Consider the following 23,502-nt stretch of genomic DNA (forward strand, 5'->3'; position numbering starts at 1 on the left):
AAGCCGGATTTGGATACAAAAAGATTTCCCAAGCTTTAAACATCCCAAGGAGCACTGTGCAAGCGATGATATTGAAATGGAAGGAGTATCAGACCACTGCAAATCTACCAAGACCTGGCTGTCCCTCTAAACTTTCAGCTCATACAAGGAGAAGACTGATCAGAGATGCAGCCAAGAGGCCCATGATCACTCTGGATGAACTGCAGAGATCTACAGCTGAGGTGGGAGACTCTGTCCATAGGACAACAATCAGTCGTATACTGCACAAATCTGGCCTTTATGGAAGAGTGGCAAGAAGAAAGCCATTTCTTAAAGATATCCATAAAAAGTGTCGTTTACAGTTTGCCACAAGCCACCTGGGAGACACACCAAACATGTGGAAGAAGGTGCTCTGGTCAGATGAAACCAAATTCGAACTTTTTGGCAACAATGCAAAACGTTATGTTTGGCGTAAAAGCAACACAGCTCATCACCCTGAACACACCATCCCCACTGTCAAACATGGTGGTGGCAGCATCATGGTTTGGGCCTGCTTTTCTTCAGCAGGGACAGGGAAGATGGTTAAAATTGATGGGAAGATGGATGGAGCCAAATACAGGACCATTCTGGAAGAAAACCTGATGGAGTCTGCAAAAGACCTGAGACTGGGACGGAGATTTGTCTTCCAACAAGACAATGATCCAAAACATAAAGCAAAATCTACAATGGAATGGTTCACAAATAAACATATCCAGGTGTTAGAATGGCCAAGTCAAAGTCCAGACCTGAATCCAATCGAGAATCTGTGGCAAGAACTGAAAACTGCTGTTCACAAATGCTCTCCATCCAACCTCACTGAGCTCGAGCTGTTTTGCAAGGAGGAATGGGCAAAAATTTCAGTCTCTCGATGTGCAAAACTGATAGAGACATACCCCAAGCGATTTACAGCTGTAATCGCAGCAAAAGGTGGCGCTACAAAGTATTAACTTAAGGGGGCTGAATAATTTTGCACGCCCAATTTTTCAGTTTTTTATTTGTTAAAAAAGTTTGAAATATCCAATAAATTTCGTTCCACTTCATGATTGTGTCCCACTTGTTGTTGATTCTTCACAAAAAATTACAGTTTCATATCTTTATGTTTGAAGCCTGAAATGTGGCAAAAGGTCGCAAAGTTCAAGGGGGCCGAATACTTTCGCAAGGCACTGTAAATGTTGATTTCAATGACAGGGCTTCAGATTGACTGACGCCTTTGGTATGAAAACAACTTGCTGTCAAAATACACCGGACGCTGGCGCTTTGATGTGATGCGCTTGGTATGAAAAGACCTTTTTACACTATTAGCGGTCTGCTTTAATACACATACGTATTTGCCTTGAGAGCCGGGACAAGAGTTTGGGTAATTGTTGGCCCCTGTGTATTTGAATTAGAAACTATTCGAAATTCCCATCCCTAGTGTAAATATACTTTAAAATGTTTTCCAACAAAAAAGACAACAGCTGCATCAAAGTTCAGAAACACAAAGATAACTCTGCCCAGTACAAGAAGGGACCACTTCATGTGTTTGTTTATTTTTACATTTATTTATGTTTTTATTTTGTTTGATAATTCACTAATGCTAAATAAAAGATCTTTATGGGCAGACAAAATATTCTACAATTTAGCATTTACAGTTTTTCAGGTAAGCATTTCAAAATGTAGGAACATTTGTTAAAACATTTTTTAATCGTGAAATATATTGAAATACCTATTTTTTTTTGACAGTGAAATAAGCAAGTTTTACAGTGAAAAAAAAATGCAGCCCTAGTCATTAGGGATAATTATGGAAAAATATTGAGTGCCATTTTGAGTTCTGATCCATAATAAAAATCACAGGAACAATAGAACACACACATTTGCATTGCATACAAATTTCATAAAAAAGCATTATTAATATGGAATTTGATATGAATACAAAAATAGAAAAACAATCAAGAAATTAACTTGTACAGTTTTGATCAATAGAACTGTATAATGAGAGCATAAACCAAAGAAAACTGCAGGTTGAAGCCTTCAGTGTTATGGTTTGCTTAAGCTCCCCTGCTAACGCCTAAAATAGGAAACATGTCTAAATAGCCAGACAAGTAAAATAAAGCACAATTTTATAGTAAAAACCTGTTTTCATGTTTGTATGAAATTGATGTCTTCCTTAATACAGAATCTGAAGTACAGTACATACAAAGGAAGAAAATGAACACACTGAAATTGCCTAGGAGTCTCCTCTAGCTTTACAAATCAGGTGCTCTGGTTATGGGTGTTGTGTCTTCATTTAAAGCCACTGTGGCTTAATGCCAAGCAGGTGTAAAGACAGACCTTGTTAGAAATGATATGTTGCATCACAGTTTCCTTTGGGAAAGTACTTCCTAACTTAAAAAGCAGCAGCCTCCACAAAGGCACTATCAGGCATTTATTGTAATCAAAAGGACTGGTAAAAACAGACTGCAAGCGATGAAGGATGAATGTCCTTATATCTGCATGCCAATCTCTTCTGTAGATTGTTCGTTGGCTGCTTCATCTGATTCCTCATCCTCACTGACAGGTTTTTCAGCTGACCTCTTCGTGCCTCTCTGCTTAGACATTGCTAGAGCGTACCTGATATTGTAGCGATTCCAGTCACAGCTTCAGGGTTAAACAAGAACAGAACAAAATTGTTAGTTATTAGAATTATATGTAAGGTATAAACCACGACGGGCCATGCGGTTCCCATGATATATACTGTACCATGCCTGGGGTGGTGATAAGGCACTCTGTTCTAAAATTGAAGTGGGGGGACACATTATTTTAGCTGTATCAAAAGTAAGCCACGTTGTGTGTGTGTGTTTATTTTTATTTTTATGAATTTATTATTTCTCACCCGAATAGATTATCATTTCTCCTGAATTTTACTTTTTATTGTTTTACTAAATGGTAACTATAAGGAAACTGACTGCCAGATTACTCCAGGATAGCAAAGAAAAAATATGTATATATAAACAACAAAAAACTTTTCCTTAACATGATTGTTGTTTTCTGTGATTTTTGCTGCAGCAAATGTCACCAGGAATAACTTTTATAGAGATTGTGTTTCTCAACTTTAACTTGGTCATGTATTTTCTGTAAAACTAAAATATTTTTTGTACTTACAGTTTAGAAATATCTTCCAAATGCCGCTGAATGCTCTTTTGGAGGGACTGGATCATGGGTAATATTGTGCTTGACCTGTGAAAACAACAAACAAGTTCTATTTTAGCCTCATCAGACCAGAGAATTTTGTTGAAGAATGATTCAGATTCCTGTTCATAGTTAAGACAGTTTGTTTTATGAATTTTCTTTAGAAGTGGTTTGCAGAGAAGTCTACTTGCATACAACTCTTCTGTGTTCAGGTGCCTTTCTACAGCTCTTTCGTGCACTATTATGCCTTATGCTTATACATCTTTATTTAAGTCCTTGGCTGTTAATCTTTTCTCCTCTACCTGCTTTACCCGTAACCTCCTTTGGATGTCCACTTCTTTCAGGTGTTTTAGTGGAAATTTATCTGTGGTACTTCTTGATTACTGCTGTGATTTGTTGATTTTGGTATGCCATATTTCTTTGATATTGCTCTGCTGCAGGCACTGCTTTTTGGGGCAGATAGCATCCTTGGACAAGAGCTCCTGTACCAAAGTGGCAACTGAAGCTTCCACCAGGGGGAAATGGGCCAGGCCAAGCTTCTCCGCATCATGCTCCCTATATAGGGTGTGAAACAGCAGGAGCTGTAGCCAGATGAGCCCAAGATGACTGGATTTCAAAACAAAAATCGGGGGGGGGGGGGGGGGGGGGGGGGGGGGAGGGGAGGAGATGGGATGGGAAAATGGCAGGCTCACAGTCCCTTGTTTTGCCTTCTGTAAGTCAAGGCACTTGCAAGACTGCAGTGGCCCTCTTGATCTGCGTTAGAAGTTCTGCCGACAGGGAGAGCTTAACTGCAGGGGACGTGCTGTCTGACTCCATGAAACACCAGCTCCTATTCGCCAACCTCATCAGAGGTGGCGATGGACAGCATGTCCTCCTGTTGACAATCTGCGCTTGGGGCCCTGTGGAAGGGTGGGGGTATTCACTGACACGGGAGACAGAACATTTTATTTGCAAACACCGCACAGGTGCCCAGATTTATTTATTTTACTTATTTTTTTTTAATTTAGTTTAGCCCGCAGAGGGCGCTGTTGTCCATGGTCTGGATACTGCCGACAGTAAACCAGGACCACGGGGTTACCAACACAGGTATCCCAATCCGTGCACCTTCAAGTGCTCAAAAATAATAATGAAAACAGAAGGCGAAAGAAAAAGGGAAAATAAAACACAGTAATAAAACTACAAACAAAAGTGCTGCTTATGCAGTGCCTCCACTGCCGCTAAGCCAGTCAGCACGGGTCTCCGTCCTACACTCAGTTGTGCCTATACACTAGGGTTGGCCAGGGTTCCCCGTACCTCTACCCACGTCCCCTCGGGTACTTATTTATTTATATTGCTTTGTGAAAATTAGTTTTTTTTTTATTTTATATGAAAGGCTGCCCCCTCAGCCGGGCTCACCTGCTCCTTGTTTCACTCTGGCCTCTTCTGCCAGCGACACTGTGTTTCCCCCAACACGGCCACCCGAGTGCACAACCAAGCCAGTTCTTATAAGCCGAGCAGGTCTCCCAAGGCCCGCCCCTCAGCCACTCAGAGAGAGGGAAAGCACACACACCCTCTTCCCCACCTCTCCGTGTCATCGCCATGACCGACAGGCGGGTCCCACGAGACTGCTGCCCTCTACCTGCAGTAATACGGATGTGCCAGACAGTCAGTCCAGATCTTCCCTGTTACAGGCCCCAAGAGGACAGGCGGCGCCAAACATTCACACAGTAATTCTGCAAGCACCATTCCTTGGTGGGAAACAGCTGCCTAGAACTTTTCCATCTGTTCCGAGTCCGCTTGGAACAGCGACTCTTGTTCCTCTGGGAGGAGAAGGAGAGGCAGTGGAAGATGAGTAACACCATGAAGACAGTTCCCGTGTGAGCTAATACCTTGGGTGCGTTGTCCAGTCTCCCTTGGCTTGCTCTGGCCCCAGGCAGGAAGAGCATCTGCCGTGCTTGTCCTCAACAGGCAGACTGGCTTTGCATGTCTCTTAGGTCTAGGTGAAGCAGCTCCTGTACAGGAGATGTACAGGAGCTGCCTTAATCTATTTATAGATAGCAACTGGGCAGGTCAAGACCCAAACAAGACCGGTTTTGTACCAGACCGGGGGCGTGAGCATGGGTAAGGAAAAGGGCTTGTAACCAGGAGGTCCCCAGTTTGAATCCCACCTCAGCCACCGACTCATTGTGTGACCCTGAGCAAGTCACTTAACCTCCTTGTGCTCCGTCTTTCGGGTGAGACGTAATTGTAAGTGACTGCAGCTGATGCATAGTTCACACACCCTAGTCTCTGTAAGTCGCCTTGGATAAAGGCATCTGCTAAATAAACAAATAATAATAGGACCGGGTAGAAACCAGGTCGGTATGGGGACGGTACCAGGTCTGTATGCCACCGGTTCAGTGACCTCGCTACCATACGCTATGGTTCCAACGGTTTGCAGCTACCGCAGGTAGCAATGTACAGTGACGTCCACCTGTGTATAAGCCACTAGCAAAAACCACTCACGAGACTGAGGGAAGCCTGCTTGTTAAATTAAGTAACAGCCACCAAAACAGCATCAAGATACTGTGGGAGATATTGCAAGCAACCACAACTGAAGCAAGTATCTTGGTCCTGCGTAGCGTTGCTGAACCCAGCAGCTGTTGCTACGCGTGTGCTGTAGCGCCACATTACTGACAGGATAGCGCTTAGTCTATGTGAAAAACAGAAAAACAGAATGAGAAAAAAGATGATTTTTTCTCAACAAAATACAGTTATCACAATTACTTAAAATATACAAACTGTCTCAATTTTAGCCAAAGACAAAAAAAGGATAAAATTACTCCAGCCAAAGCTATGGCAGCCTAGGGAGAGAGCACAAAGTCAGCTAACTTACGCTGCTTGCTCCCTGGGAAGGGGCGACTCAAACTGCCGGCTTCACACAGGGCACAAGACTGCAGTGGGATGTAACAAACAGGCTGTAGTGCACAATTTAAGCATAATTCATTTAAAAAAAACTATTACAGCGTAAATAAATTACTGCATAAATTATGTAAATATGATAATTGGCAAATAATATTCAGGTTTTGGGTCTTTAGGAGGTCAACACCCATTAGGTAATGGTTACATTTCGCACTTGAAATGTAACCATTACCTAATGTGTGTGTGTGTGTGTATGTATGTGTGTATAGTAGTCCTGCCATAGTTATGGTTGTAATGTTCCTTCCATTATAAGCCCCTATTTTGTGCAGCTTCAAAAGTGGGGTTAAGTTCAATCAATCTGCCTGCCATTTTGGATTTCAGGTCTGATTGGTAGGCTGAATTTTTTCTACAAGTTTTGTGTTATTCTGTCCAGTGGTTTTTGAGCTACAGCACTTTTTTAAAACGGGTGGTCTTTTGTGTAAGTTTGGTGCTGGGAGAGCGTTCTTTATTATTCGCCTGTAGGTAAAAAAAACTACTGGACAGTTACTACTCCCATTTGGCAAGTTACCGCATCTAAGTAGTCTTTAGTGCCTTTTGTGGGTGGGGAGCTTTAAACATATGTATTTTAATATATAAAAAAACGAATGCTACGCATGCGCAGTTGTACAATTTGGTAACCATTTTTGTGTAGTTCTGACTGGACTTGTAACAATACAGTCACTTAGGAACACTCTCCAGTTTAAACTACAGCTCCCAGAATGCACACCGAACGGCTGATCGTAGCTAACAGTTCAAGCTTTTCACAAGTAAGTAAATAAATAATAAAAACCGTGTCAGTCAGTGATAGAAGGTAAACGAGTATTTAAGAACATAAGAAAGTTTACAAATGAGAGGAGGCCATTCAGCCCATCTTACTCGTTTGGTTGTTAGTAGTTTATTGATCCCAGAATCTCATCAAGCAGCTTCTTGAAGGATCCCAGAGTGTCAGCTTCAACAACATAACTGGGGAGTTGGTTCCAGACCCTCACAATTCTCTTATATTCTGTTCTGAATGCCCCTTTATCTAATCTCCATGTGTGACCTCTGGTCCTTCTTTCTCTTTTCAGGTGAAAAAAGTCCCCCGGGTCGACATTGTCTATACCTTTTAGGATTTTGAATGCTTGAATCAGATCACCGCGTAGTCTTCTTTGTTCAAGACTGAATAGATTCAATTCTTTTAGCCTGTCTGCATACAACATGCCTTTTAAACCCGGTATAATTCTGGTTGCTCTTCTTTGCACTCTTTCTAGAGAAGCAATATCCTTTTTGTAATGAGGTGACCAGAACTGAACACAATATTCTAGGTGAGGCACTTTTTTTTTACACAGAGAATTGTGAGGGTCTGGAACCAACTCCCCAGTAATGTTGTTGAAGCTGACACCCTGGCATCCTTCAAGAAGCTGCTTGATGAGATTCTGGGATCATTAAGCTACTAACAACCAAATGAGCAAGATGGGCTGAATGGCCTCCTCTCGTTTGTAAACTTTCTTATGTTTTTATGTTCTAGGACCTAATACTGATCCCTGTGGTACACCACTGGTTACCTCACTCCATTTTGAGGTTTCTCCTCTAATCAGTACTTTCTGTTTTCTACATGTTAACCACTCCCTAATCCATGTGCATGCATTTCCTTGAATCCCTACTCTGTTCAGTTTGAGAATTAATCTTTTATGCGGGACTTTGTCAAAAGCTTTCTGGAAATCTAAATAAGACACAATCTCCCTTTCCTAAAACCATACTGGCTGTCTCCCAGGATACTGTTACCATATAGGTAATTTTCCATTTTGGATCTTATTATAGTTCCCATAAGTTTACATATAATAGAGGTCAGGCTTATTGGTCTGTAGCTACCTGGTTCGGTTTTGTCTCCCTTTTTGTGGATTGGTATTACGTTTTCAATTTTCCAGTCTGTCAGTACCACCCCTGTGTCAAGAGACTGTTGCATGATCTTGGTTAGCGGTTTGTAAATAACTTCTTTCATTTCTTTGAGTACTATTGGGAGGATCTCATCCGGCCCAGGTAGGGTTGTCAAAAGTACCGATACTTTGATACTATCGCGATACCAAATTTCAAAAACGGTTCTGATCTTCATTAATTATGCATTCGGTAATACCGAAAAACAGAAAATAACGGAGCGCTCTGTACTTGTATAATGAAAATTGCGTGTTTGCGTCCTTCATGTAAAAGATGGAGTCGATTACTAAAAAAAAAAAAAAAGCTTCCCTTTACACTCCAGGTGGAAACAATGACAACGAGATAGCCAGGATTCAGAAGTGAAAGGTTGAGATGGGAGACACACAAGCCCAGCGGCCCGCGCTCTTAGAAAAAGAGAACAGCAGAAGTGATTAAGTATTTTGTCTATGAAGCGAATGAGCAGAGCAAAGCAAAAGATCCACCCAAGCCCACATGCAAACGGTGCTTTAAGACGGTACAACAAAAGGAGGCAGCACCTCAAATCTAGTGAAGCATTTGACGGACAGGCACCCTGACCTCTTCAAATAAATCAGACAGGTTAGCGACAGCGTAGATTATTGAATGACTGCATCACATATGTAAGTTAAAAATACATGTCCTCAATGAAAATGATGGGGGAAATGTGAAATTAATAAAGAAAGCTAGCTAATTTAGCGCTAATGTGTACAGTGTTGTGCTCTACGTTGGAGTGATAGATAGTATTTGTCTGCTTTCACATTAATGTTACAGATAACCAGCGAGCAAGCAAGTTATCTAAGCTAATAGATCGGTAGCTTTGCTAGTTAGCTCATTTCTTTAAACAAGCAAAATATATATGTATATATTTTTTTTTAAATTACATTGAAATAGCACAGTGTTTGTATGACAAGAGGCTTGAAGAAACACGTCATGGGAACGAATGAAAAAAAGTATTTTTGCACCTCTCAGCCACCACGCAGGAACAGGATATCAACTGTAAAACAGCGCTGCCACTTCACTTGCTATCTGCTGTTCACCTGGGGGGGGGAACGACTCCAGTTATCTGTCAACGTATCAAACACACGTCACAGATTGCTCTCTGAGCTTAGTCTAGCTTTATTGCGGTCGCCCCCGAGCTCAGCCTTCGACGACGTAGTACACGAGAGCGGTATATCATAGGCGCATATGGCTGTCACTCTTGGAAAGGGACGGACTGTGGCTTTCTAATTATACCCAATATGGGCAACTACATTGGTGAGAATCTGACTGACTGCTCACGCTGTGTGAGAAAGCACTGGATGGAGCAGACGCGCAGGATAGCAAAGAAAACATTGCAAAATAAAATAAGATTGCGTTTCCCTTGTTTTTGATCATTTTCTTTACTTTTATATATTATTTTGCATTTCTTGCATTTTCTATAGTTCTGTTATAAATGGCTGTAACTTTTGTTCTGGTGTTCCAATTTTAATTATTTCAGTTTAGACATGCACCCAAGACCTTGAAGTTTGATTGTAAAATACATTTTTTTCTACTCAGAGCACTGAAAAAAATAGTTATTGACAACAAATGTTCATTTCTCAAAAGCATATTTTATTTTCATCCTGCCATTCATTAGTTTTTTGTTTATTATTATTTATTTCTTAGCAGACGACTTACAATTATTATAAGATATCATTATTTTTACATACAATTACCCATTTATACAGTTGGGTTTTTCCTGGATCAATCTAGGTAAAGTACCTTGCTCAAGGGTACAGCAGCAGTGTCCCCCACCTGGGATTGAACCCACAACCCTCCGGTCAAGAGTCCAGAGCCCTAATCACTACTCCACACTGCTGCCCTACATTTCTGTCCTAAATTTATTGGGTATCAAATCAAACAATGGATTTTTTATTTTCTGAACCCCCAGTTTGTGCTGATTTATTCCACATGTGGTACTTACCTGAAACCCCTGTAGTCACCGTTATACGCACAAGTATAATAACAGTAAAAACTTGATAACTTTTCTCTGTCAATAATGTACAGAGCACTCACCTGAATCACTTAATAAAAATCTCAAAATCATCCACTTTGTAGTTTAACTTCATCCTCTATTTCACTACCAAAAACAAGCAGAACTATTAAAGGGCCAGTCAATCATAGTCCTACACAAAACATTTTCTAAAGTGATAATATGGAAATTACGTTTACTCCACCTGCACCGTTTGACCTAGAGTCAAGATTGTTTACCTTTATTAAAGGAATGTTCTCTTATTTTGTGTGTTCAAATGTTTGGTTTTTTTTTGCCATGGTATTGAAGAGGTATTGAGTATCGTGAAATTGAACTGGTATCGTATCGAAGTTCAGTATTCTGGTATCGTGACAACCCTAGGCCCAGGGCATTTGTTTAAGAACAGGTCGACATGTGGCGCATGTTGTCCGTGTCCTCCTTTGTAAAAACCTATGAAAAGTAATCATTTAATATATTTGCTTTTTTTTTTTCTTCGTCTATGATTTTGCCATTTGTGTCTCTAGACATTTAACCTCCTCTTTGAATGTTCTCTTGCTGTTATAATATTGGAAAAACATTTTGGAATTGGTTTCAGCCCCCTTAGCAATATTGATTTCTGTATCTCTCTCTTGGCCTTTCTAACTTCCTTTTTTACTTGTGTTTGCAGTTCCAAGTACTCTTTCTGTGTACTTTGTTTTTGGTCCCTTTTAATCGCTCTGTAAAGTGCCTTTTTTCGCTGAATATTTTTTTAATTGATCTATTAAACCATTTTGGCCATTTTGTTTTAGATTTAGATTTGTCTACTTTTGGGATGTAATTGTTTTGCGCCTCTAGTACTACATTTTTAAAAAACAGCCATCCTTTTTCTGTGGATGTTTTCTCTATTTTACTCCAATCTACTTCTGTTAGTCTCCGTTTCATACCTTCATAGTTTGCTTTTCTAAAATTGTAAACCTTAGCTTTAGTCATTACTTTTGGGGTTTTAAAAAATACTTCAAATGAGACCACGTTGTGGTCTGAGTTTGCCAATGGCTCTCCGACCTCTGTTTTAGTTATTCTGTCTTCGTTATTTGAAAAGACTAAATCAAGGCAAGCCTCCCCTCTAGTTGGGGAGTTGCACAAGTTGTAAAAATAAAACGAATGGATGCAAACTTTATTTAAGCCATCACCAGCAACAGTGCTGGACTGTAGCTAACATGCTTCTTGGCGTACACAATTATACACAAAACAAGTACATTTTAATTGCCCTCACTGTCACTCTTTGCACTATTGTCTATAGATGTGATATAGGTGTTGCATAATTACTACTGTTACTTCCAATGCAAAAGTGGCACACTTTCCACTATGCAATATGGCATTGCCACATATCTATCCAAGACCATTGGTTTACCAACTGCATTTGAATATGCATCTCACTCAGAATTTCTTTTTTTTTTCTAGAACAGTGCTATGGAGAATGAAGAACAAACTCTGCTTCTTTGTCTCGTTATTGTCATATGAGTTCCTAAAACAGCTAACGGCACAATATTCTGCATACCAATAAACACACCCAGGTAATGTCCTTCTGGGCAGTCTTGGTGGAGCATTTGTCATGTGATTGGTCATTGCTGATGTCATTAATGTCGAATGGGTCAAAGTTCAAGTATATTTTCCTCTGGAGGAATTACGACATTTTGACGTCACTACTGTGGTATTAGCCTTCATCTATATATATGTATATACTGTGTATGTGTGTGTGTGTGTATATATTATATATATATATACACACACACATACATACATACATACATATACACACACACGTGGTGTGTAACACAAACATTGTATATACATATAAAAGTGCAGCAAACAACATCAACAGATCAACAAAATAGAAAGGCAAGGCACACTAATTAAATGCAAAATATAACTTGGCAATGTTGTGAAGTACATATCCTCAGTAAAGCCGAAACCAGTGCTTTCCTTTTGCATTAAACTTCATTACTACTTCCTTCTACTTGCTGCAGAATCATCCGGGAGAGTTGTTGCTGCAGCGTCCCGGAAGCTGTTTGCGTGGGTCGCTGGCTGTTCATCAGGAATCCCGCTATTAACTTCCTTGCTGCGAGTCTCAGATACACATTTCCAAATAGTATCGTACACGCTTTGATTTATCCATTTTCTAATATCCATTGTTGTAGCTTTAACAATATATAATTTATGTATTTAAAATATGTATTTTTCCAACTGCTCAATTCACGCCGCACAAGTCCCGCCCCAATTTACTGAATGTATGGCGGTTATCTACGCGGAAAGGGACCGTAGGAGGGGGGTTACTCAGGAGCAGACATTCTGGGAATTGCAAATGGAAAGAAAATACTAAGTTGACCAAAAAGCACTAAAAAGCTCTGCAATTTGTACTGTAATTTTTTTGACTTATTAAGGATGGGGGAAGAACAAAAGATTAATCCTTGATTCACATATAACCAGAAATAATTCTACAGGTATTGTCTGGCATAGTAATACCCACCTTGCTTTCAGTTTTTGTCCATGCAGCTTGAGGAGCCTCAGAGTCCATGTAAGGTAGAACTGCAGGTGGCGGGACGACTCCAGGGTTGTGGCGATGAAGTTCAGCAGCTTCTCCACATAAAGGTCAGGCAGCAAGGTGCACACAACTTCAACTGGACCACAGAGAAACACCAAAGCGATAAAGGTTTGTGTTAACAAATCTTTAATTTATAATAAATAACTATATGCAAAATATTCCTAAATAACTAATATACCTATCAACATGGGTGACAAACTGAGGCAAAAACAATCTTTTGGCTGTGGGTCTGGGGGCAACCTAGGCCCACCCCTGAAACTCTGGGGTTGTTCATGCTCCCAGATGCATTCTGAGCCATTTGGGACAACTTTCAGAAGCAAATTTGAACTTGACTGTAGAAAAAGAAATTCAGAAGATTACTTGACTACAACTTGTATTTTTACCAGATGGATCAACCTGAGAAATCACACATGAGGCTAGTTAACAAACAATAGTTTTTGAAGCCTGTAAAGTAAGATGACTGTAGTTATGTTTCCATCAACAAGAACACATTTCTAGCAAACTTGCAAAATTTCACACAAATATATGCAAATCTTATCATACAAAAAAGGTTTCCTCAAACTGGATTCTAGTGAACAAACAGCTGTATGTAATGACATCACAAGTTACAAATAAAAAATGGTTCACATACATTCTTGATCCGAACAAAAAACAAAACCAAAAAAAGTTTGATTCATCTTCATCCATTTTTTCTATTCGCTCGCTGTATGTGTATATATGTAAGGTATAAACCAAGACGGGCCGTGCGGTTCCCATGATATATACCACGCCTGGGGTGGTGATAAGCCCCAGAAGTGGTATATATCATTGGAACTGCACGACCCGAAGTGGTTTATACCGCTTATAACACGGCTACCTGTCATTTGTTGGAAGAAAAATAATTAAAATACATTTAAATTAAGAAAAAAAAAAAACTTTTATTGTGTATACATCCACAGTGTAATATAGTCCCAAATTTAATTTAATTAATTGTTCACTTATTAAAAATAAATTACACATGTTCATTTATTGTGAATTTCTACATCGAAAGTGGCATCTCAGTAGAAACTAGAGGACTGACCACAAGCTGTGATGGGCGGAGTTTCAAATGACACTAGGAAGTAAGGGGAGCAGCTGCAATGGAGGCTGAAGCCAGATCTTGAAGGGAGTTTGTGAAATCGTTATATGCGAGTGTGAACAGGTGGTTAAGTAGATACAGGTGCAGGCTGAATCTATTTTTCCCATTACTCTCCCCTCCCGGGAAAAATAATCTGCATTTTGATGGTCTTTCTCTGCACAGTGTACCATGTGGTACATGAAGGGTTGCAACGCCAGATACCACCGAGTTATCCGGGCATTGCTGTTCTTCATTGTGCTTAACCACTAGAGTGGGGTGTGGTCTGCGACAAGATCAAATGATTGTCCCAGCAGAGGCTGTGTGGTCCAGAGTTTAAAGAAAAGGGCTTGAAACCCGGAGGTCCCCGGTTCAAATCCCACCTCAGCCACTGACTCGTGTGCCCCTGAGCAAGTCACTTAACCTCCTTGTGCTCCGTCTTTCGGGTGAAATGTAGTTGTAAGTGACTCTGCAGCTGATGCATAGTTCACACACCCTAGTCTCTGTAAGTCACCTTGGATAAAGGCGTCTGCTAAATAAACAAATAATATCGTAAGGAGTGAGCAGCCCATTTAATAGCCAACCACTCCTTTTCGACTACGGAGTAGTTGTGCTCCCGAGGTAGCATCTTTTTACAGTATCAGATGTTCTACTCCGTCTACCTTTTGGGACAAGACAGCACCCAAACCCACGTCCGACGCATGGGTGTGGAGGATGAATCTCTTGGTGAAATCAGGTGCAATAAGCGTGGGGGCCTGGCACAGTTTACGCTTAATAGTATCAAAAGCCCCCTGACACTCAGCTGACCACTTAATTGAATTTGGAGCACTCTTTTTGGTGAGGTTGACTAAAGGGTTAACCACTGTGGCAGATTCGGGGATAAAGCGGTGGTAATAACTGGCTAATCCCAGTAGTAACCTCACCTGAGGTTTTGTGGATCGCCGCGTCAACCAAAGCCTGGATTTCGGTATACCTCTGCCTGTTGTTGTGGAGGATCTGATGGCCTGCTTTGCCTCATTCATCTGTGTCATAGACTCTTTAAGATCAGTGCCAAATAGAAAGTCCCCTTGAAATGGTAACTCCATAATTTTTTACTGTGTTGGGAGTTAAGGAAGATGTCTTCATCTGCAGAACCAGTTTTGCAGATACAACACTTGCTACAGCCCTAGCATTGTTGTCAATGCCATCACATGCCGCCTGCAGCTGGATCTTTGCAGTATTTTTCCCCTTTTCCGCAAGCTGCATAGGCAGTTTGATGTTCTCTGGAGTAGGGGTCTGTAGGGCAGCAGACATCTGACTCCATAGTTTATGTTGATATTTGGCAGCATGAATTTGATAGTTATTGATGTGCATGTTTGCAAGTGGAGGCAGTATAGTCCTTCAGAAGGTATCAGTTTTCCCTGTCTGTATGAACTGGTGTAGAGGATTTGGAGGATGCACTAGTGGCTGGTGTAGTCATGATAGTATGTATTTTAGGTTGCTTAAAGAGATGCTCTTTGTGACCAGAAGGTACTCTGTAGAATGTATCTACTCTATGCAGATATGATGCAGCACATACAGGTTTTTTCCAGAGCCTCAATGGGCCTCCAGACTGCCTCATGGAAGGGAAAACCTTCAAAGGCTTGTTTATCCCTTGCATCTAAGATGCTCAGGAAATTGTCCTCCTTAATAAAAGTCTGGGTATTAGCATTGAGCGAGGAAGACATCCTTCTTAAAAACCGCCACTGCAATAGTATATACCAGTGAAGTACTTTCTCCAGCTACTGAATCGTCATCGTCTGGGGCGGAGTCCATGACATCATCATCTCCCGTGCTGGGTGTCAGCATAGTAGTATTGCTCTTGTGTACGTCAAGCTGCTGCGGTCCCCGTATCAGCCACCTTGGATAATGGTTGTAGATGTACAGGTTGCCTTGAGTTTTCAAACTCCTGCAGCCATTGAAAAAAAATATCCTTAGTTACCGGGGGCATTAATTCCTGTGGAGTCATAGGCTGGGTATCCTCGGTTGGAATCTCGGTAATGCCCGCTGCTGTTTTAGCTAGTGTATCTTTCTCCCTGCTGCCGCGGGAATGGGTGGATTTACTCGTTCTCTTCCTTAGGGGAGACAAGGCAGAGCTCCGGCGTTCTGTGCAACTACTTAGTCTTTTATTTGATGTTTTAGCTAAAGATAAAGCGCAAGACTTATCAGCACGCAAAGCTGGGGGTGAAGGAGTCTTTCTCCTATGTGTTGGTGCGTCTGATATATCAACACACATTAGACAAACCTCTCTACCACAAGATGATGAGAGACAACCACACAGTGAACACACAGAAGGCATGTGTGTCAGAAAGACCAATAGACCCAGAGAGAAAAACTAGCAACTGCTAGAAGAAAAAAACAAACAAAAAAATGTAAATACGTAAAACACCAATACTATACTAGTCCTTACCCAAGCATACGCAGGAGAAATCTGGACATCGATACTCCAGGAAGGAGGGGCTTTATGGAGGAGGGACAATAACTGGCGCCAAAAAAGGATTATATAAAGGATCTCTAGGAAAGAGATCGGCTTTTTGACCCAAGCAACATGGAGACTGTATACCTCTGTATACATGCCTGGCCAATAAAACCTGCCAGCTATTTTTGCAAATGACTTAGTTCTTGCCAAATATCCAGCCCATGACACTGTATGCCCCAAAGCAAGTCATAAATCGAAAATAAAGAAGGTTCATCTCCTTGCAATTTCACAATATTGCCAGGGACTTCCCAATCCGTCGAGATGAATTCTGGGCTCCTGCCTATCTCTTGAGCACCTTTCAATATAGTTCTGGTGTTTAGACTTGCTTCTCTTAACCGTACCCCCCTCTATTTCCTATTTGGGATGGAGTAACATCAACATTTGCACTGACCATTAAAAGCACATCCAGGTATCTTTGTTTTGAATTATTTACAGGTTATTGAATAAACAAAGTAACTTGACTTCATCGATGTCAGTACTTGATGGCTAGTTGTATTAGTAATGTTAAACTATTATAATGTTGGAATGTATTTTCTATTGTTTGGCCAGGTTACAATATTTACACTTAAGATTATTTTATAAATATTCTTTGTTAGAATTAAACACATGTAGAATATTTAGGTTGCTAAATGATAGGTGTTGTTTTATTCTGAATACACTACAGCGAAAATTATTATTTGGTGATTTGCGCAATATTATGCTACTGTTGCTTTAATTGGAAGAGATATGCGCTGTGACGTTGCTGCTCATTGAGTTCTGTATTTTAATTTCAGTAAACAAAAGGAAAAACTTGTGCCTAAGGAAATAGGGTATTGAACGAAGAAATCTTGTCTTGGGACATTGTTTGTACACTTTGTGAACCTGGCTAAACTTTACCGGCTTACAATGTTATGCTGTCTGCTTGTACACATGCATTTGCCTTTTATTCTTGGGAGCGTAAGGGATTATCAAATACACAAAAATGCACCCTGTGTATTCAGATAGGAAACTATTCGAAATTCCCATGCCTAATCCTAATAATAAACACTATTAAAAGAATATTCATAATACAAAATAATAACAGTCCTTCTCAGAGCTTTGACGCTTGTGTAGCCTCTCCCAAGTCCGGGCCAATCTTATTGAGTGATACCAACGAGTCCTGGAAAGATTGTGAATGGCATTTTTGACCTGAACACATCGGATCCCAAATCAAAAAGTTAGGCAATTCGATCGCATATCTGGGTATCCATCGGGACATCTTACAGCGAGACTGGATATGATGTAAACGAAATGTTGAATTCACAACAAATAAAGCTGCTGTTTTATCTGGGAAACTGATGCCAAACAAGACGGAACTTTTCTCAAAAAGATAGGTGTCAGAATTATTGGCACCCGTAAAGATTCTTATAAATAAAATCAAACAAAATTAAATCTGCATTAACATTCTACTTCACGTTCATTTTAGTCTCCTATTTTCTGTTCTGAATGCCCCTTTATCTAATCTCCATTTGTGACCCCTGGTCCTTGTTTCTTTTTTCAGGTCAAAAAAGTCGCCTGGTTCGACATTGTCTATACCTTTTAGGATTTTGAATATTTTAATCAGATCTCCGCATAGTCTTCTTTGTTCAAGACTGAATAGATTCAATTCTTTTAGCCTGTCTGCATACGACATGCCTTTTAAGTCCGGGATAATTCTGGTTGCTCTTCTTTGCACTCTTTCTAGAGCAGCAATATCCTTTTTGTAACGAGGTGACCAGAGCCGAACACAATATTCTAGGTGAGGTCTTACTAATGCATTGTAAAGTTTTAACATTACTTCCCTTGATTTAAATTCAACACGTCTCACAATATATCCGAGCATCTTGTTGGCCTTTTTTATAGTTTTTTTATACCTTCACCAAGTCTCCAAATCTACAATTAGACGTCACCTCCATGCCTATAGGCTATTTGGAAGGGTTGCCAAAAAAAAGCCTTTATTGAGAGCAACCAACAAACGTAAGCGACTGGAGTTTGCTAAACGGCATTGGCACTTCGATTGGAACTGGGTGCTATGGTCAGATGAGACGAAAATAGAGCTCTTTGGCGACGCACACCAGCGGTGGGTTTGGCGTCGAAAGAAGGATGCGTGTGCAGAAAAGAACCTCATACCTACTGTAAAATATGGTGGTGGATCTTTGATGTTATGGGGCTGTTTTGCGTCCACTGGTCCTGGGGCCCTTGTTAAGGTCAACGGCATCATCAACTACCCAGTACCAGGACATTTTAGCCAAAAACCTGGTTGCCTCTGCCAGGAGGGTGTACAAAATACTGAAAACAAGGGTGCCAATAATTGTGACACTTAATTTTTTTTGGAAATAAATTCATAATTTGAGAAATGTGTAATTTTGGTTGATTCCATTGAATCATTAATAGTCAAATATATTCAACATGTTGGAAAACTACAATATAGCTCAGTACTGGTATTATGTATTTTATACAGTTTTTTTTGCTCATCTTTATCAAGGGTGCCAATAATTTTGGAGGTGACTATGTATATTATACTAGTTAAATGTAACTGGCCCTGAACGCGAAGGGTATGAAAGCAAGGCGAGCATTAAATAATTTCGATAAAACTGAATAATTTATCTCAGTGTATGTGATGAAGCTTGCCGTCCTGTGGTTGACCTGCACTGGTCTTTGGTTACAACGCCCCCCTGCTGGCCACTCTTATCCACTAAATGTGAGGGTAATGTGTTCCGGGCATTGAGTGTCCTTAGCAAGAAAACCAAAAGTAATGTGCAAAAAAATAGGTTTTCTTTTAATTCTGCTAAATAGTTCAACTTAACAATGAACAGGAACAGAAAACATAACTAAAACAAACAAAAATAAAAAATAAACAAGATATTTCCAACTCCCTTGTTAGAGTTGTAAATGTTCTAATGATAAGCTCTGACTTGGGCTTTCCATCAGTTTTAATTCTCTTTGATCTAAATGCTATCTTTGATATTGTAGACCACTCCATCTTATTGAATCACCCTGAAAACACAGTGGGACCTGTCTGGCCTTGTCCTATCTTGGCTCAGATCTTACCTTTCTGATAGATTTCAGTTTGTCTCTATTGTGGAGGCAAAATCTGAAAAGGTCTGAAGTTGTCTGCAGTGTTCCACAGGGCTCTATTCTAGGTCCTTTGTAATTATCATTATATATGCTACTGTTATATTATCTGCACACACAGTGTGAACTTCCATTGCTATGCAGATGATATCCAGCTATATCTGCCCCTAAAGCCAGGAAATACTTCTGCTGTGGAGTTACTTGCTGCTTGTCTTGCAGACATAAAGTGTTGATGTCTCAGAATTATTTAATGCTGAATTCAGATAAAACAGAGGTTATGCTCGTGGACTCTCAAAACCAACAAAAAAATGCGGGATTACATGAGGTGGACTGTAGTAAATCTCTCATTAAATCTTAAAGTACAAATGAAGAATTTTGGGGTCATATTTGATCCTGATCTATCATTTGAGGCTTATATTAGGGAAGTTACAAAAGTATCTTTTTACCATTTAAGAAATCTAGCCAAACTTAGTACAACTATTGCTGTATCTGATGCTGAGAGACTAATGCATGTATTTGTTTCATCTAGAATTGATTACTGTAATGCACTTCGCTTTGGTATCCCAAAAGGTGTGCTGTCTCGCTTACAGCTCATTCAGAATACCACTGCTAATACTGACTAAAACATATTACCCCCATATTATTTTAGCCTCCTACACTGGCTCCCTGTGCAGTATAGAATATATTTTAATGTACTGTACAGTGCTTTGTGAATAAATATAATAAATACAATAAATAAATAAATAATATGGGACAATTCCACCCATGGAAAAAAGAATAAACCAAAGTCGACTGAAACCTGTTGAATAATGTTACGTTAACATATTGCATTGCATACCGCTTTGCAGTTTTCCATATACTTAACAAAACACTATAAAAAAAAATTGAAAAATGTTACATTTCAAAATCTAACATGACACACTGCACTACTATTAAGGCTTCAGGTAGACTTTTGCGATTTCATTTTGTAGTTTCTTTGTTAAATTGTGTTAAATAAAAGATCTAAATTATGTTCATGTATTTTATTTTTTTAATTATGTCTCAGTATTGCTGTAGAGTTGATTGACATATGATATGTGTCATTAAGTTTTAATGACGTGCCCTGTCTGGAGATGTGCTGCACTGCCCACGTAAATACAACCATATACTGAAAAAAGTATGCGCTAGCTCATAAAATGAGTTCAGAAAGCATTTCCATTGCATTTGTGCGCACCATTTATTGTTAAGGATACATTTTTATCCACCCCTATCGAAAGGTTTTTTTTTTGTTTGCTTGCATGAAGTAACCGAATTTCACCTGTTTCCATCACAGCTGTCACGTTTTTTTTTATACGCATGAATTTTAGTGCATAAAAAAGTTTGATGGAAACTATGTTACTTTTGTAAATTTTCTTATTTTCTTATGTACTGATACATTTTAAGAAATCTTCTGTTGCAGTCATACCGCTGCTAACGTTAGCTGTTGTGTAGTGCGGACTACGGGTCAAGCCAACGTTCATGAGGGTGTGTTCTACTGTGTTTTTTTTTATTAATGTCGGACTTCTTCTGGCGTCTTCTGAATGACTCGTTTTTTTATTACATTTCAAACCGTTTAAAGGCAAAACCATAATGAATCATAAAATAATTGTGTGTATACACAGAGTAAAAAAAGTAGGAGGAGCAAAATATATATAGTTTGCCTCCCTTGCGCCCTTATGGTCTCTAAAAGGTCACAAAAGTATGTGTGAAAACATTTTACAGTTTTCCATGATAAAAATATATCCCCCCTCCAATCCCACCCCGATTTGTTGGGCATTTCTACACGAATCATAGGAATGGACATTTTGATGGAATTCCGTTAGACGGAAAAAACTTTCATTCATGTATCAATGGTACAAAAACTTGATTTCTTAAAACGTGTCAGTTATCATGCTGAATGGGCTATATTAACCATAAATGTTGTTAGTTTTTATTTATAGTTACATTAAAATATGTAATATTATTTGTATTAATAGACTTAACAGCAACATGTGTCATTTCTTTTTATACTATTCAATTACATTTGTTTAAGAAAATAAATTGCATTAAGATGGTGGATGACAAATACACAGAAAACAAGCCGATTTATTACAAGTTTTGTTACTGGATGGTTAACAGTATTTTTTTCAAAGGAACAAATTGTCTGTGATCTCAATGTGAAAGTCTGCCATGGAGAGACAATTTTTGTTTATTATAAATCCACTAATGGATTTATTATTATTATTATTATGTGTTGTGTAAAAATTAGAAATTAAGCACTTACTTTCAGCATACGGCACATTCTCCAGCACCTCCTGAATGAGCTTCTTCTCATTAAGGCGGAATGCCTGCACGATGGCGTCTGTGTGCTCATGCTGCCGCATCTGCCTGCGCACACTACTGGGGGTGACATTGAGGTCCAGGTTGAAGGGGTCGAACACCAACCTGCTATCCAGGGAGTGAATTAGCAGGCCTTCTGTGGATGTGGCAGCCCAGCTCCGGCCTGTGCACAACAGGACAATTAAAAACCAGGGGTTCTCCATATAAATTAAATAGAACTATTACAAGGGAAAAACGCAACAATTTAGATTTTTACCACTTAAAGTGGACTGCTGTAGAGTATTCATGGCCAGTCTTTAAAAACTTCTACACATAGTGCATACTTTAAGCAATGACTCAAACTTTATACAGTCCTTGCTACATGACATGTTATAACATTTTAATATAGTATACAAATTAAGCAGAACACACTACTTTTTTAAACATATATAGAAACAAAAAGTTTTAAATTCAAGACTCCACGCAGGTTCTGATTTTTGAACTTACCAGTGGGGGAGAATCGAAGGCAAGTAACACGAATTTCTGGCTTGAAATGACGAGAACTCATGTCACCTAAAGAAAAAATAGTCAGAAAATATATTGTTATGCTTTTTCTTTTTTCTGAATTTCACAATTGTTTGCTTTCTAGACTATCTTGTATTCCTGCTTTTGGAAGAAGTCCTACCAATGGAGGCTAGACCAAAGATAAAAGCCTGACAGGAATTTCATCTGTGAAAGGGTTGAGTGTATGTGATCAATCTTGGGATTTCTCCAGCTTAAACATTTGTTATAGGGATGCAGAGGTTATGATTTTCCCAATCCAAAACCAAAATTGACATAAAATTCCAAACCAAATAATTACAGACAAAAGTTAAAACCAAACAAATGAAAACTGATTTTTTTTTTTGTACAATGAAAGTGTTGGCAGTTTGTCTGATATTTTGCCACTTACAACCGACTGCGGCGACAATGATGGTACCAGGAAAATAATAAATAAAAGTTTAATGCCTAATACATTATTTTATTATTTCTACATTGCAGTGGCCAACCCCAACCCCCCCCCCCCCCCATTCTTTTTTTTAAGTGGCAGCTACCTGTAAGCCACAGATACCTTTCATAATTTGAATTCTGAAAGTGCCAAGTATATCCTTTCCCTTCCTGTGTCAGCTCGGGGGATCTGTGGTGTATATCTCCCTTTAACAATCTCCAATTTTTCAGAGAAAGTTCTCCTTGAAAAAGGATTCGTAACCAAATCGACTATGATGTCTCCGTTTTCTCACATTTTTATTATTTTAGTGTAAAATAAAACTCAAAATAATTAGATGTTATAAAGGTATTTATATTTATCAATGTATATTTATAAGCAATATTGTGCAAAATCCAGCTATCCTCCTAACTGCAGTGCTAACCAAGGAATATTCATGTTTTGGGGTTGCTCACAAATGACTGGTCAGCTGTCAGAGCTTTGACTATCATTGGTTGCTAAAGCAGGGCCTTCAAGTGAGGCACAGAATACCCAGGAAGATTTATGGCCCGCCTCTGCTCACTCCTGATTGGTCACCTGTCTACAAAAAAGGACATTCTTCGACTCGCCTATTGGTTAAACTCACTCAAGCCCTTCAACTGAAACGGAGAATATCCTCAACTGTTTTTTTTTTTTCTAGCGTCTGGTCGTTGTTTTGACTTATGCGGGGGAAATGCAGAAATCTTATTGGCTGATCACATCCCCTTCAGGAAACCCCTACACTCTTAAAAAACCTCTAGTAAACACTGCAAGTCATCTTGGATAAAGGCGTCTGACAAATGAACAAATAATAATTAAAGTAGTATGTTTCATAGTATAAGCAAGCACACTGTATGCAAGTGAGTGAGGCACCGTAATGTCACTTGGTTTACTTGGCACTGTCTGGTCAGCAGTGAACAACTTGAAGGTCCTG

General features: G+C 39.5%; 1 protein-coding gene across 1 annotated transcript in view; it reads right to left on the reverse strand.

The window, feature by feature from the left end:
* Positions 1-1,539: 1,539 nt before the first annotated feature.
* pwp2h (PWP2 small subunit processome component) overlaps positions 1,540-23,502 on the reverse strand; it is a 104,728-nt gene continuing 82,765 nt past the window's right edge. The window contains exons 17-21 of the mRNA XM_034010878.3: positions 22,073-22,138; positions 21,531-21,749; positions 12,513-12,663; positions 3,139-3,213; positions 1,540-2,634 (exon numbers count right to left, since the gene is read on the reverse strand). Coding sequence (XP_033866769.3) covers positions 2,481-2,634; positions 3,139-3,213; positions 12,513-12,663; positions 21,531-21,749; positions 22,073-22,138 — 665 coding nt within the window. The 3' untranslated portion in view covers positions 1,540-2,480. The remainder of the gene's footprint in view (positions 2,635-3,138; positions 3,214-12,512; positions 12,664-21,530; positions 21,750-22,072; positions 22,139-23,502) is intronic.

The sequence above is a fragment of the Acipenser ruthenus genome, chromosome 8, assembly GCF_902713425.1.
Source record: "Acipenser ruthenus chromosome 8, fAciRut3.2 maternal haplotype, whole genome shotgun sequence".
In the NCBI taxonomy this organism is placed as follows: domain Eukaryota; kingdom Metazoa; phylum Chordata; class Actinopteri; order Acipenseriformes; family Acipenseridae; genus Acipenser; species Acipenser ruthenus.